This window comes from Centroberyx gerrardi, chromosome 8 (genome assembly GCF_048128805.1).
Source record: "Centroberyx gerrardi isolate f3 chromosome 8, fCenGer3.hap1.cur.20231027, whole genome shotgun sequence".
In the NCBI taxonomy this organism is placed as follows: Eukaryota; Metazoa; Chordata; class Actinopteri; order Beryciformes; family Berycidae; genus Centroberyx; species Centroberyx gerrardi.
In genome coordinates, this window is record NC_136004.1 from 28884220 (window position 1) to 28900383 (window position 16164).

The 16164-nt window shown below is 40.6% G+C and overlaps 1 protein-coding gene across 2 annotated transcripts; it reads left to right on the forward strand.

The window, feature by feature from the left end:
- Positions 1 to 1409: 1409 nt before the first annotated feature.
- On the forward strand, positions 1410 to 15855 carry grsf1 (G-rich RNA sequence binding factor 1). Of its 2 annotated transcripts, none has more exons than XM_078285281.1 (13): positions 1410 to 1739; positions 2402 to 2546; positions 2995 to 3150; positions 4657 to 4791; positions 5626 to 5764; positions 6577 to 6710; positions 7613 to 7759; positions 8696 to 8834; positions 10020 to 10153; positions 11716 to 11804; positions 11895 to 12030; positions 13169 to 13220; positions 14550 to 15855. In XM_078285281.1, exons 1-13 carry the CDS (start codon positions 1509 to 1511, stop codon positions 14551 to 14553), a joined length of 1641 nt encoding a protein of 546 aa, XP_078141407.1. In that variant the 5' UTR covers positions 1410 to 1508; the 3' UTR covers positions 14554 to 15855. The 2 variants fall into 2 exon arrangements, with proteins under 2 accessions (XP_078141407.1, XP_078141408.1); XM_078285282.1 differs by having other exon boundaries at positions 1411 to 1739; positions 11719 to 11804; positions 14550 to 15854.
- Positions 15856 to 16164: the final 309 nt, after the last annotated feature.

Consider the following 16164-nt stretch of genomic DNA (forward strand, 5'->3'; position numbering starts at 1 on the left):
TTAGAAGTGAGATTTCATGCAATTTAATGGAATTCAGTTCTGTTTCCTGACATTCCAATTCCGTTCACATTCTGTTTCCTTACAGCTGGGTGACATTCACAGTCCAACTCCAGGAAGTGAATTGAAATTTACCATGCATTCTCAATTCAATTCATGAATGGGCCCAACTCTAGGACACATGTCTTTGTAATCAGCCAAATATATCAGAGAAGATAACGTGTCTGCAGACAAAGTTTGCTCTAAACAGTGAGCTGTAGACTGTTTGGCCCAACACACCCGATGTAATAACATGCAACAGTTTCACAGCCAAACAATCAGACTACAGACCCTCATTTCCACAGTAGGAGCATTGCAAATATTATGCAAATAAATGTTATACTCTTATCTACAGAATATCCCATTCTATGCTGCTGTAATCACCACTGGCATTATTCAAGTTTCATTTTGTGTTATAGGCTAAATCCAGAATCAGAAGTAATTAAACTGCCTCCCAGGTAACTTTGTGCTGCAGCTGCATCCAAAACTAACTCTAAATTTGAGGGTTTTTGTCTCCAAGGAAGAGCTGTGTGCAGATTTGCATGCATGGTGGGAGACAACATTCAACATTCAGAGTCACAAGGCTTAGCGGTATCCAAATTAGTTTTGCCTGACAGACATCTGCCTCCAAAGCTGATTTAGAGTGTGATTGGACGGATTGGATTATTGAAAATCATTGCATAGCTGCTCTATCAGGACGTCTACAAGTTATCTTCTAGGGCAAACTTTGCACGTAATCATCCATCCAAACCTCTAGATGGCGGTGTACGGGAGATTTTCATCAGCAAGGCTTCTCCAGTCGAGCAAGAGCAGCGAGGAGGAGGAAGTGTGTTTGAGGAAGACAACCATCTTCGTCAAGTTCACAAGATTTGGCAGAAAATTACTTCCGGTTGCTATGACACGGGTATAGATCTGGTAATAGTGGAAAGTCAAGTTGTCCTGGATAAGTTGATGTGATTTTTGTGCTAAAACTGGAGTATTTTAACATTTTACACAGCTTTGAAAATCACACAGTTGACGGTAGCTATCCCCGGTGTAAAAAGTCAGAAAACGGTAAAAGAAAAAGCAGCTTGAAAACATAATTTAGTATTGTTGGTAATTTTCTTTATTTATAGATACAATATAAATTCAACACAATTTCCTACATTCACCAGTGTTTAAAACCATGACATACTTGTGTTGCACGTATACAGTCGAAAATGGTTTAATGTTGAAACTTTTATTTTGAAAAACCCAGACCGGAAGTTCTAATATTCTGCTGCTGGCTTGATTCTGCCAAGACAAATCTCGAACGCTGCTGCCCTTGACTGACCCACGTGATCCGGTTTTCTTAGCTTACGGCTTCCTTGCCTCTTACTTTAGCCGGCTGGTTAGCTAACTAATTTCAACCTGCTTGGATATCTAATTATCTTACAGTGAGGCGTTAACCGCTGTGTTATGTTCTGATTTGATGCCAAACGCGGATCGCTACAATGTCTGGCAACTGTAAATCCCTGTTGTTTTTATTGCATCGGTGTGTCGCAGCAAGGCATGTCACGTTATCGACAGGGATCAAAACACGGGGACGCGTGCTGGCAGGCAGGTGTGGGTTTCTCCAGTCCCATCAGCATCAGAAGTGGACATCAACAAGGACGCTGTCCCTACAGAGCCTCTCCCGACTTCAGTCTGCACTGAAAATCAGCCAACACAGCCTCTGTACTAAGGTTAGTGTCACAGCTGTAGGTTAAAAGTTCACCCTACTGCCATCATCACCTGTCCAGGCCCTGCAGATCCCTTGTGTCATCCTGCAAGCACCCCATGTCTGTTTTGGAATTTCCATATAAAATTGCTATTGTCACATTTCATATCCTATCCTATATCCTATCCTGTCCGGTCATCTTTTAAGTCTCTTTTAAAAACGTATATTTTTAGACTAGCCTTTTTATGATTAGCCTATTGTACAATTGTATTACTTCTTATTTTATTTTGCTTTGCCTAATGTAGGGATGGGGCGATATGCATATCTCACCATACGACTCGATATGCGATATGGGGTTCATGATTCAACCGATACGATTTAATACATAAAAAGTCAATGACAACAAGTCTGACTGTGGCAATGGCTCACTAGAATGTAAACAACAATGTAAAAATGTCATTACAAAGCGCAAATAATATAATTTTTATGCCCCACGATAGTATTGTCACATTTTTGTATTGTGATATATTGAATTTCGATATATCGTCCCTATTGCCTATATTTTTAATTCATCCGTTGTTGCCTTTGCTTCTCTCTCTCTCTGTCTCTTCACCTTGTAATCTCTCTGTTAAAGAAAGATGCTATATTGCTATATAAATAAAGTTTCTTATTGTTTTTATCGTCCAGGCAGGAGCCCCTTATGAAGATGAATACCCGCCGCTGCCAGCCTATCACTTGGACCCTGAACCAGAGAAGAAGGAGGTGTACATCGTCCAGGCGAAAGGTCTGCCGTGGTCCTGCACAGCCGAGGACCTGCTGCACTTCTTCTCTGGTGAGCGCCTGGCTTTCATCCCAGCTGAAAGGTCGCTGACACGGCCAGAGACCAACTACGCTTACATGGACAGCAGTAATCCGATATTAACCCGACTAAGACAATAGTCTGAATAAGAAATTGATGTGTAAACTGCATTTTCTGATTACCTTACTTAACCCGAATAAGGTCAGACATGTGGAGTATTCAGATTTTAGTCGCATTATTGAAGGGCATTTTAGACTGTAAACACCTTAATCCAACTATGGCCGTAAACAGGAATATGAATGGAATAGTTCTATAAGCAACCCATGAAAACAGCTTAATTAGAATATTGTCTTATTCAGAATAAGTAGATTATCGCTGTCCATGTAAACGTGGTCACTGAGTGTTGCAGCAGATTTACATTGAATAACCCTGCTCAAACAGCTGTGTAATATCTACTTGTGATGCGATGTGCTGTGTTCAGAGTGCAGGATCCGGGACGGGGTGAAGGGGATCCATATGACTGTGAACCGGCAGGGGAAGCCGACGGGACGGGCCTTCATCGAGATGGAGCACGAGGAGGACGTCAGCAAGGCGCTGGAGAAGCACAGGCAGTACCTCGGCCCGCGCTACGTCGAAGGTTCGCCACGCAGCCCAGGTTGCTCGATGAGTATCGGAGGCGCCCGTTTTTGCTCCGTTCTCATAACTCGAATCTGATTTAAAGACCCTGAAGTACTCTGCGCACCACACTCTTGACTCAGTTCTGGATGTTCAGATGTTCTGACAGTAGATTCTTTTTGTAGATGTGAGGGTCGGGGGTAGTTTTGTTTATGAGACCCAGGTTTGCTTCTGGGTTCACTCCAGAATTAGTTGCAGTATGTGTTGGCGGTGTAAGGGTGCGTTCACACCAAGTTTGGAGCAGTTTATTTGAATTCTGGAGCATTTACTCCTGTAGTTTGGTTCGTTTGGGCGGGTGAGAATGATGACAGTTGAACTCTGAAGAATGGCACCGAGACGCCCGAAAATGTGAGTCTCAGTCAACAAGAGAACGGCAGTGCGAGAACTGTATCCAACCAACTACAGGAAACCACCCCAAAACACCAGGGATTATGGGTAGAAGGAGACAGCAGCCAGCAGTTACTCATGCTTGGAAAGCCTAGCATAACAAAATGAAGCGACTGGACTGATGCTCATATTCAGCTATTTCTTCATGTGTTCTTAACCGGTATGAACACCAGAGAAGAAGAGACAGACAAGTCCATCATGTTTAGCTAAAGTTACAGGAGTCAGATTTGTTTAGACTCCCGCTGCCAAAATCTCTAACCTGGCAGGATGACAGGTGACCAAAACTCTGTCCAGTAAACAAGCTACTTGTGAGTCATGTGACTTGTTTACAGACCCTGGTTTACTTGAAATTGGGCTTTGAGAACTGCCCTAAACAAACGAAATACAAAAATGCAATAATATAAACTGTCCAACCTAACACTGGCTGTTATTTGGATATTTACAGCATAATATATGGACTATTTGTGTTGTAATTGTTAAATTTTGTGGGCAGGCTGAGCAATAAGCCCAGAAGATCAGATGCATCTAGATGAGTTTGTAACGTTCAGATTTTTACTTCCCATTCATTTGAATGAGGCCACGAAAATATCCTGAAAACTGACAGATTCATCAACAGATCCTGCTGCTGTGATTTTCAACTGACTGTGGGTCCAACGTTTTAGAACATAATTTCACTGAACAGCATTGTTATTGATAGAAGAGAACATAGCGGAGGGATACCATTTAGGAGAGATAGTTCCTGTTTGGGAGACTGGATCTACTTTTATTTTTAAATACTAATTTTAGTGTAAACCAAGAATAGAAATGCAAAATGACGATGGACCAATTACTGCTTTATTGTCTTAAAAGCGGGATCTGTTGCTGAATCTGTTCACAAAACGTGTTAAATGTCAGTTTTCAGGCTATTTTCATGGTTCATTCAAATGCTACAAACTCGTCCAGCTGCATCCGATCTTGGTGAGTAGTTTATGTTCTGGTTTTCATGGCGGTCAAGTGCCGAATAACCCCCATGCTGTTAGACGTGTAGCAGTTCTGTCCCGCTGCAGCATCAGCTCATGCCGTGTTCTTGGTGTTTTCTCAGTCTATGAGGTGACCAACAGCGATGCGGAGGCCATGCTGAAGGAGACGGTCCAGGTCCCGGCCAGTGACGGCGTGGTGCGGCTCAGAGGGCTTCCCTTCAGCTGCACCGAGGACGACATCACGCTCTTCTTTTCAGGTAGGACCGCCTCGCCCCTCCCATCCCCAGACCTGATGCACACACATTGGACACGCACCCTCACGCTGCTGGACTGTGACGGGAAACTCACTGACTTGCACATTGCGTGGTAATAAATAGGGATGGGACGATATATCGGAATTCAATATATCACAATACAAAAATGTGACAATACGTATCGTGGGGCAGAAAAATGAATCGCGATATTAGCTCCATTTTATGCTACTGTAGTAATCACGCATGAGACGGGTTGACCATCACAATTTGATTTCATTTCAATTTATTTGCACTTTGTAATGACATGTTTTAAATCTAATTCTGCACAGTCAGACTTTGTTTATTACATCGTGTCGTGGTTGCATCGAATCGTGAATCCCATCCCTAGTAATAAATGATTGTCCTCCACATTACAATAATGCTTGAGACAGGACAAGTGTGTTAAAGGGGCAATAAGTACGATTTTTACTGTCCCATAGCACATCTGTGGGGGGGTTGATAGGGTTGTTGATCAATACCAGTGACTCAACAATTAATCCCAGACCCTCAACCCCCCCCCCCCCCCCCCCCCCCCCCCACCCATTCGCATTGTCAGCTACTCAAAGATGGAGGACGGCGCTACGAGCTACGAAGGCTACAAAGCCGCGTTCTGGAGCCAAAAAAAAACGTGACTTTATTTGTTTGTGTCAGTTACAGGCCACCGTAGGAGGAGATAAGTTCGATGTTGTTGCAATTCCTACTTGTCGCCCCTTTAATGCCCCCTTTAAAAAAAAAAAAAAAATGTTTAATATATCCCACCAAGAAAGGTAAAAACCAAAGTGTTGCTGCGTTTTTCAGGTTTGGAGATCGTGGAGGACGGAGTCACCATCGTCCTGGACCACAGGGGGAGGAACTCGGGCGAGGCCTATGTGCAGTTCTCCTCCCAGGAAGTGGCTGACGAGGCGCTGCAGAGAAACAGGGAGGTCATAGGCAACAGGTAGGAAGCTGCAAGAAGCTGTTTCATCTCTACTGTATGAGCCAAGAACTGGACAACAAATTCTACATTACATGACAGCTATTACACATCATTCCAGATATCGGTTCCCTCTGTTTTCTCTGTTATACCTGTTAATTAAAGCTGTGACCATCATGCCGTAGTGGGATTTGGCTTTGTGGCTTATGATTAGATTCATAATCAGATTTGAGGGGACAAAACAAATCAAATATTATTTTGACTGAGCCAGATAGAAGGGCCTTAGTAACTCATCTATACTGTAAATAAGCAAGTCAGAATCAGTTAAAGACTCCATGAAATGAAAAATACCTTCTTTTATTTTTTTTACCTTTTTGCCGATGTTGCTGGACTTCGTGTACACACCTATTCACCAAGACAAACGTTTCTCTTGTTTCTGGCAAAGACAAAGTACCTGGTGGACATTCAAATGCAAACTAAACTGTTTTGAGGAACAAAAGCAACAGATTTGTTTCAAATTCAGAACGAACACATGTGCTGTGAAGAGATTCATTTCAAAATTAGATATCCAAAAAAAAAGACTCCCACTCTCCCATATTGCCTGCTGGTATGAAAATTAAGCACATTATTGGTTAGTATTGAAGTTAGGAGTCCTCTTAAGACTTTATAAAATATTTCATTTTTCAAACAGAATAATTAGTTTTTTCAAATATTGCCTGATGAATTCCAGGTTGCAGACTTTTTTTCCCCAATATCCAGCACTTTGTTATGAAACCCTTCTGTTCTTTTTATCCGTCTGTTTGCAACACACACCACGATGTCTCCAACATCTCCAGATACATCGAGGTGTTTCCCAGCAGAAGCACTGAGATCCACTCCAGCTGGAGGAGGGCGGAGTCGGCTCCTCAGTCCGCTCCGCTCTCAGCAGCGAGGAAGAGCGTCCCCGCCACACAGCCGGCCCCCAATACCGGTGAGGCTTTTGTTGTATCTGTTACTCAGGCGTGCGTGTGTGTGTTTAAAAAAATCATAGAAAGAATCCTACAAGAAGTCACACACTGATAAGAAGAGGAGGAAATCCAAAAGAGGCCAACAGATTTAAAAAATAATTTAAATTTATTGCATAAGGTGCAAAAGGGAGAGAAAAAAAGTACAAAAACTGGAATTTTATAATGCAAATTCATGCTATAAATCATGGGAAGTAGTATCAAACCAATGTGAGTTATATGAGGATAGGGTCTCTTTAAGGAAGTAAAAACACAATTTAATGCTTTTTTGAAAACTTAATTGATTGATTTGATTTTGTTTATATTGGTTGAGGTGATACCATAGGTTGATCACCTGGAGGCCAGTTTACCCACCTTTTTATTTACCACTGCATAGCTGTAAATAATCATGATCAAATCAATAATAATCACAATTTCTCACAAGTCTCATAGTCGATCCAGTCATATTAGGGCTGAACGATATTGACAAAAATGCGCTTGTGCGATTATTTGACAGAATATTGCGAGAGACCGGATCTACTTTTATTTTTAAATACTAATTTCAGTGTAAACCAATAATAGAAATGCAAAATGACTATGGACCAATTACTGCTTTGTTGTCTTAAAAGCGGGATCTGTTGTTGAATTTGTTCACAAACTTGTTAAGTATAGTAATGCAAGTTTTCAGGATATTTTCATGGCCTCATTCAAACTCGTCCAGCTGCATCCGATCTTGGTGAGTAGTTTATATTCTGGTTTTCATGGCGGTCAGGTGTCGAATAACCCCCATGTTAAAACTAAGTGGAATATTGCTTTAATGTTGTTAGACGTGTAGCAGTTCTGTCCCGCTGCAGCATCCGCTCATGCCGTGTTCTTGGTGTTTTCTCAGTCTATGAGGTGACCAACAGCGATGCGGAGGCCATGCTGAAGGAGTCGGTCCAGGAGTCGGTCCAGGTCCCGGCCAGTGACGGCGTGGTGCGGCTCAGAGGGCTTCCCTTCAGCTGCACCGAGGACGACATCACGCTCTTCTTTTCAGGTAGGACCGCCTCGCCCCTCCCATCCCCAGACCTGATGCACACACACTGGACACGCACCCTCACGCCGCTGGACTGTGACGGGAAACTCACTGACTTGCACGTTGCGTGGTAATAAATAGGGATGGGACGATATATCGGAATTCAATATATCACAATACAAAAATGTGACAATACGTATCGTGGGGCAGAAAAATGAATCGCGATATTAGCTCCATTTTCTTCTGCTGTAGTAATCACAAATGACATCACAATTTGATTTCATTTCAATTTATTTGCACTTTGTAATAACATTTTTTTAATTGTTTACATTTAAGCAAGCTAGTTCTAGAAAGATTTGTGGCTCAGAAATAAACATAATTCTGCACAGTAAGACTTTATTGTCATTGAACTTTTATTTATTACATCGTGTCATGGTTATATCCAATCGTGAATCCCATCCCTAGTAATAAATGATCGTCTTCCACATTACAATAATGCTTGAGAAAGTGTGTTAAAGGGGCAATAAGTAGGATTTGTACCGTCCCATAGCACATCTGTGGGGGGGTCGATAGGGCTGTTGATCAATACCAGTGACTCAACGATTAATCCCAGACCCTCAACCCCCCCCCACCCCCCACCCCCACCGATTCACATTTTCAGCTACTCAAAGCGAATGCCAAAGCAGTATTATTATTCCAGTATTTAGCAGAGGGATTTCCCCTCTTCACCAGATGATTCTGTTGGATTTCTGCACTAATCAGCTAGTTTACTCCTCTCTGTTGTGAAAACGTGACTTTATTGTTTGTGTCAGTTACAGGCCACCGTAGGAGGAGATAAGTTCGATGTTGTTGCAATTCCTACTCGTCGCCCCTTTAATGCCCCCTTTAAAAAAAAAAAAAACGTTTAATATATCCCACCAAGAAAGGTAAAAACCAAAGTGTTGCTGCGTTTTCCAGGTTTGGAGATCGTGGAGGACGGAGTCACCATCGTCCTGGACCACAGGGGGAGGAACTCGGGCGAGGCCTATGTGCAGTTCTCCTCCCAGGAAGTGGCTGACGAGGCGCTGCAGAAAGACAGGGAGGTCATAGGCAACAGGTAGGAAGCTGCAAGAAGCTGTTTCACCTCTACTGTGTGAGCCAAGAACTGGACAACAAATTCTACATTACATGACAGCTATTACACATCATTCCAGATATCGGTTCCCTCTGTTTTGTCTGTTATACCTGTTAATTAAGGCTGTGTCCATCATGCTGTAGTGGGATTTGGCTTTGTGGCTTATGATTAGATTCATAATCAGATTAGAGGGGACAAAACAAATCAAATATTATTTTGACTGAGCCAGATAGAAGGGCCTTAGTAACTCATCTATACTGTAAATAAGCAAGTCAGAATCAGTTAAAGGAATAGTTCACCCAAAAATGAAAATTCTGTCATCATCTACTCACCCTCATGCCAAATGAAACACAGTTGAAATTTGTTAGTCCATATAACACACAGGGAGGCTGCCAGGACAACTTGGTAGCAGCCTTCTCCAAAACAACTGAAGTCAATGGGGACCGGTTCTTTAGAGCTCCAAAACAAAAACAGCCAAACAATCACACTGTGAATAGAAAGACACCATTATTTGTTGCAAATCAGTCAGCTGTAGTTAAGATTTGCACTAAATTATGGTGTAAATATACTGTAGGTCTTTTTGGAACTCTGAAGAACTGGTCCCCACTGACTTCAGTTGTTTTGGAGAAGGCTGCTATGGAGTTGTGCTGCAGCCTCCCTGTGTGTTATATGGACAAACTTCACCTGTGTTTCAACTGGCATGAGGGTGAGTAGATGATGACAGAATTTTTTATTTTTGGGTGAACTATTCCTTTAAAAACCCCATGAAAGTACCTGGTGGACATTCAAATACAAACTAAACTTTTTTGAGGAACAAAAGTAACAGATTTGTTTTAAATTCAGAACAAACACATGTGCTGTGAAGAGATTCATTTCAAAATTAGATATCCAAAAAAAAAAAAAAATGACTCCCACTCTCCCATATTGCCTGCTGGTATGAAAGTTAAAGCACATTATAGGTTAGTATTGAAGTTAGGAGTCATCTTAAGACTTTATAAAATATTTCATTTTTCAAACACAGAATCATTTGTGTTTTTTCAAATATTGCCTGATGAATTCCAGGTTGCAGACTTTTTCCCCCAATATCCAGCACTTTGTTATGAAACCCTTCTGTTCTTTTTATCCGTCTGTTTGCAACACACACCACGATGTCTCCAACATCTCCAGATACATCGAGGTGTTTCCCAGCAGAAGCACTGAGATCCACTCCAGCTGGAGGAGGGCGGAGTCGGCTCCTCAGTCCGCTCCGCTCTCAGCAGCGAGGAAGAGCGTCCCCGCCACACAGCCGGCCCCCAAAACCGGTGAGGCTTTTGTTGTATCTGTTACTCAGGCGTGTGTGTTTAAAAAAATCATAGAAAGAATCCTACAAGAACTCACACACTGATAAGAAGAGGAGGAAATCCAAAAGAGGCCAACAGATTTAAAAAAGAACTTAAATTTATTGCATAAGGTGCAAAAGGGAGAGAAAAAAGAACAAAAACTGAAAAAAGTTTTATAATGTAAATTCATGCTATAAATCAGTGATTCTCAACCTTTTTCATATCAAGGACCCTAATTTAGTCCACATTAGGGCCACGGACCCCCATTTGATGAGATTTTGTCTTTCGGACCCAAATCTGAGAATATTTTTATTGTCAGATATGATTTTGTCCAGAATTTCATGACTATCTGTATTGTAGGTAGAGAGATAGAAGTGAAGCTAAATAGTCAGTCTTCTACATTCTCTAATTGTGTTAACTTCTTGTAAATTAAATAATGGTGAAGTTTAACAATTCATCAACTTGCTGGGGACCCCCTGGAACCCCCCCAAGGACCCCTGGTGGTCCCCGGACCCCACGTTGAGAACCACTGCTATAAATCATGGGAAGTAGTATCAAACCAATGTGAGTTACTGTATATGAGGATAGGGTGTTTTTGAGGAAGTAAAAACACAATTTAATGCTTTTTTGAAAATTGTATTGATTTTGTTTATATTGGTTGAGGTGATACTTTAGGTTGATCACCTGGAGGCCAGTTTACCCACCTTTTTTTTTTTTTTTTTTTTTTTTTTTTTAACCACTGCATAGCTGTAAATAATCATGATCAAATCGGTAATAATCAAAATATCTCACAAGTCTCATAGTCGATCCAGTCATATTAGGACTGAACGACAATGACAAAAAATCGAATTGCGATTATTTGACAGAATATTGCAGTTGTGATTTAAACTGCGATTCATATCACAAGTTTTTCTTGTAATACATTTTTTTTTAGAACTTTTAAGTTGTTTAAAGAAAAGTGATTTTGTTAAAACAAAAATAGATGTCAGTATGCCGGATTTACTGAGTTGAATATGATGAAAGGTTTTGATTCATGGACCAAAGATTACCTGCAGCTCTAAAACACCTTGTTCAGAAATCCATTTTGGACGCTCCTCTCTCTTAAGCAATTCATTTTAGCCTCTGAGATTTGGAAATTGCAGAAGTTCATATTGCAATTTCGATTTTTTTTTCGATTAATTGTTCAGCTCTAATTCATACGGGTTGAGTTTTAGTCAAAGTCAGTTTTATTATGTGTATTTGATGCTGTTGTGGTCCGCTACAGTTGGATTCATAGGCAGCTGTCAATCAAAATGGCCTCAGATAAAAAGCCGTTGGTCAAAATGTTTCCTACTCCTTTTTTTTTTTCTCTTTGAAGAGGGCGGCCCTCTCACTTTAAGTACTTTTTATTCAGACAGCGGGAAAACAGTGAGAGAGGCGGATAGCGGGAGACTTTTCCCGATAACTGAAACGTTTGCTCTCAACGAACACATTTGTTGTTTCAGCTGTATTTAATAATGTGCAGCCAGATCTAAAAAGACAACGCCAATCAATATCTGTTCCAGCAGCTTCCCATCAGAGCTCCGTCCCGCCTGTGCATTACGTTCACGTGAGAGGCCTTCCCTTCCAAGTGACGGGACAAGACGTCGTCCAGGTAAAACAACATCCACATAGCGAGACGTTACGCCCAAATACTGGGCTCAGGAAGACACTTTGATGTGATTTTAATATCTGTATTTTTCAGTTCTTCTCTCCTTTAGCTCTGTCTAAGATCCTTATTGAATGCGGGCCTGATGGGACGCCCAGCGGAGAGGCCGACGTGTTCTTCACCTGCCACCAGGATGCAGTCGACGCCATGTCCAGAGACAAGCTTCACCTGGGTCAGTCTGCTTTTTAAAAAAAGAGTTCGCACAAGGTCCTTAAAGTGCTTTAAAGTCCTTGAATTTAACTTTTCAAAATTGAAGTACTGGAAAAACCTGGAAAATAAGCCTTTTATGTGAGGAAGTGCTTATAAAAAGACCTTGAAATAAATAAACAAATAATTAAATAAAGAAGTAAAATGTTTGCGGTGTCAAAACAGAAATGCAGACCGACATATTCTGGAAAAAGATGACTCAAAAGCACGCGAACATGCAGTATGAACCGATGATTTAAAGCACTGATGGTTGTTAAAACACAGTGAGGTTTATGGAAATGTTTCTTGCTTTTGTGTGGAGTCCTTATGAACAGAAAAATAGTGCTGGAAGGTCCTTGAATCTGATTTAATATTGTCTGTATGAACCCTGTTAAAAAGTCCTTGGTCGAATTTACCAGGAATCTGGGCGTCACAACAGATTTTGAAACGATGTCAGTTATTCATCTGACGCTTATCATCCCGTCTCTGTGTTTGATATCCCCCGGGTTTATAATATTAATTATAGTAATAACATTCAAAAGTGCTTCTCAGTTTTCATCGTACTGAACATGTTGTGGATTGCACTCTCATCTAAAGCTGTAGATGACATATGGACAGACCAAAAAGTGAGGAAATAAATTCTTCCCAGTTATTTGTCAAAAAATAGTTTCATTATATGAAGTCTGAGCAACTCAAGTATGTATGTAGCTGCGTTTTGGTTTTTTTCCTCATAATTTGTCCTCAAATTTTCAGTCTGACATCATCATTATGATCATTTATAAGTAATTTGAAATAAACTTCAATGTTTCTTGGATTCATCTGTGGATCTTACAAAATATGAATTTTTATGAATCTATTATATATTATTTAATGTAGTAATGCAGTAGAATCCAGTATGCCCGTTAACACACTGTTAATGGATTACAGTGCCGGATGGATTCTTTCCTTTTCCTTGTCAGTCGTCAGGAGACTCGGTGTCACTGTGCAAGTCGCTCTGTCTGCTGTTAGAGGCTGAAGATGCTTCCTGGTCTTTCTTCTGTTACAAATGTTAAAATGTTGTTCGCTGTAAGAACTGAGTCACTGTGATGTTTCCACTTAACGTTTTAACCCTTTCTTCTTTTTAGGAGAGAGATACATCGAGTTGTTCCTGAACTCTGTACCAGAGACTAACGAAGGGTGAGAAATATTGAATTAAAAATAAAGTTCAGCAAAATGTGGGCCTGAGCCTTATGCTGCGTTCCAGGGACGTCACAATGTCGGAAAATCCAACTTTCTACCGGGAGAAATGCCATGGAATTGAATTTCTCAACCCCAAAAGTTCCCAAGATAGTTATCAGACGACACATAAATAATATATATATATATATAATATAAATGCTAAACGGCATTACTTTCAAAATATTTATAACCTTCAAACAGAGGTGTGACCAAGTCAACTTTGCTTGAGTCCCAAGTCAATCTCAAGTCATGTCCCAAGTCTCAGTGTAGATTACCAAGTCAGGTCCAAGTCAAGTCCATGTCATTAATGTCAAGTCTCAAGACCGTCAAGTCAGAACAAAGCAAGAGTCCAGTATCAATTTAATATCTTAAAGAAAACTAAATATCTAGGACTTTTCAATGCAATATGGTTTTAATAGAATAAAAACTTGGTAAGAGCATCATGAGTTTGATTTCTATAATCAGTTTCAACTTCAATAAATTCAATCATTCCATACAAATTGAGAAAACAGAATTTAAATTCAGTCGTCTGCTGGAACAAATCTCATCACTTTCAATCTGAGTCATTTACACAAACACAAGATCTCAAGTCAAGACTTAAGAAACCTTTTCAAGTCATCAAAGTACAAGTCAGAGTCAAGTCCCAAGTCACCAGAACCCAAGTCAAGTCAAGTCTCAAGTAATTAAAATTGTGACTCGAGTCTGACTTGAGTCCAAATCATGTGACTCGAGTCCCCCACCCTCAAACTACACCTGAGTTTGATTTTCAGCGCTGCATGACCTTAAATCCATCGATACACCTGTGTGGTAAATGGTCAAACATATACTGTAGATTTCAAATGTAAAGTTGCATTTACATTTGCTGGTTGCTAAACATATCACTGACATGACATCAGCTGTCAATGGGGAACACATTTTTTACACTTGGCAAAGAAAATCTTGCGTCCGTCCGTGTTTCTCCCCTGGCTTTTTTTCTTTGCCGGATCACTGGAACACACAGAGGTTGTAATTTACCAGCTGGGAATTTAAATGACTTTAAATGGAACGCAGCATAATGCATAATACTACAATAGGTTGGCAGGTTTTTTTGTGAATTTCAGTGCAGCTTTGTCTTTGTAAGGACGGTGTTTGATATCAAAGTGTAGCTCTTTCTAGCGCTTTTTGTGGATTTACTGCTTTTACCTGCCTGTTAGAAGTTGACCTTTCCTCAGGCTGCTTGTAATGCTCGTCAGTAGATGAACTGCTCTCCAGGTGGAATTTAATCATTTCTTTTATTTCCTCCTACAGGTGAAATACCTAAAAGACGGATCCCAAACACATGCGCAGGAGTATAGTACATTTATTTCCCGTGGACCGACAAGAATTGGATATCAAACAATAAACATTCCTGGTGTCAAAAGAAACGGCCTGAGTCGTCTCCATCTGTGAGGACGGAGTTTGAAAGTGATTTCACTAACGGTTACTTGGATGGAAATATCGAATATATGAATGATGTGATACTGGAGGTGGAGGGGTTAGTTAGCAGTTCATCTCCTCAGAAGTCGGGATGTAAATCTCACTCCATGTGCAATGTTCACTTCATAGACTTCCTTATGGTTACTGTGTTGTTTATCAGCCATCCAACATCCACAGAGCGTTCGTCCACAGAGGAAAACTCTTTGAAAATCAGCAGATAACGTTAAGATGCAACATGACAACATTTAGAGATTTTTTCCCAGAGGGTTGATGAGCATCTTCCTCCTTCAAACCAACTTGTTTTAAGGAAAATCTGCCCAGTAAATAAACAGGTGTGAGCTTTGTTTTAAAATTGAATGTCCTTGTCAAAAACTGAACTACACAGTGCAGTACTACCTTAAGTGCTGCATTGCGACTTAAAAGGGCAATATTGCTGTCTATCCATGTGATATTCAGATGGGTCACCATGCTCTGAAATCAGTTGTGATGACACACACTGATGCCTGGAGAAAAACCTGTTTCATGCTTTCATTTGGTGGAGTTTCCAAAATGAGACAAACAAGGCACAAAAAGCAGCTGAGAGGGAAAATGATGAAATATTCCAGCAGAAAGCAGCTAACAGGCTGTACAACATGGACACTACCGCACTGCGAGGGTTTATCTTTTAAATAAACACCACATTTCTGGGATTTCAATTCATGGGTGCCATGACTCCCATTCATTGAGCAATAGTAATGACTGATTGATTGCACTTTAGTTTCACCTAGTTCTTCAAGTACTCTCAGGTTAGAGAGCCATCTAATTGTCACCAAAAGGATTTTAGCTCTAAGAGGCAAAGCAGTCTCAAATGTGTACCACCAGGGTCCAAAATTAAAAACCCACCAAGTGCCGGTGAAATCTGCCTCTGGTGGATAAATCGGTAAGGCTCACCGCTGCGCTGGCCGGTAACATTTTGACACGATAACATTTGAATTCCTCGGTTACAGTGTTTGGTTTTTGCTTGTTCCCAAACTTTGTCCCTGCTGGCCACCGTACACTCTCTCTGACAATCAAATCTTCAAGATGCTCTTGTAATTTTGAATTCTGTTGCACTTCATGATGAATTACAAACTTGATCCGCTGCATACAGTACTGTGCAAAAGTCTTACACACATGTAAAAAAATGAAATAAATCAATAAAGCGAAGATGCTTTCAAAAATAATGAAAAGTTTCTAAATATCAAAAAATGTACTATGAAGAGCAGTCTACTGACACTAATGCAGAAAACATAAACATGTAAGAGAAAAGCTATATAAAAAAAATCTAGGGTGCCTAAGACTTTTTCACAGCACTGGACATTAGTGAGCGAGTATTAAATCGACTCACAGTACCTGATTCTATACACTAACTAGCACTGAAAATGAGTATTTTGGCTAGTAAAAATCATTCTTGGCAGGTACTTTTATT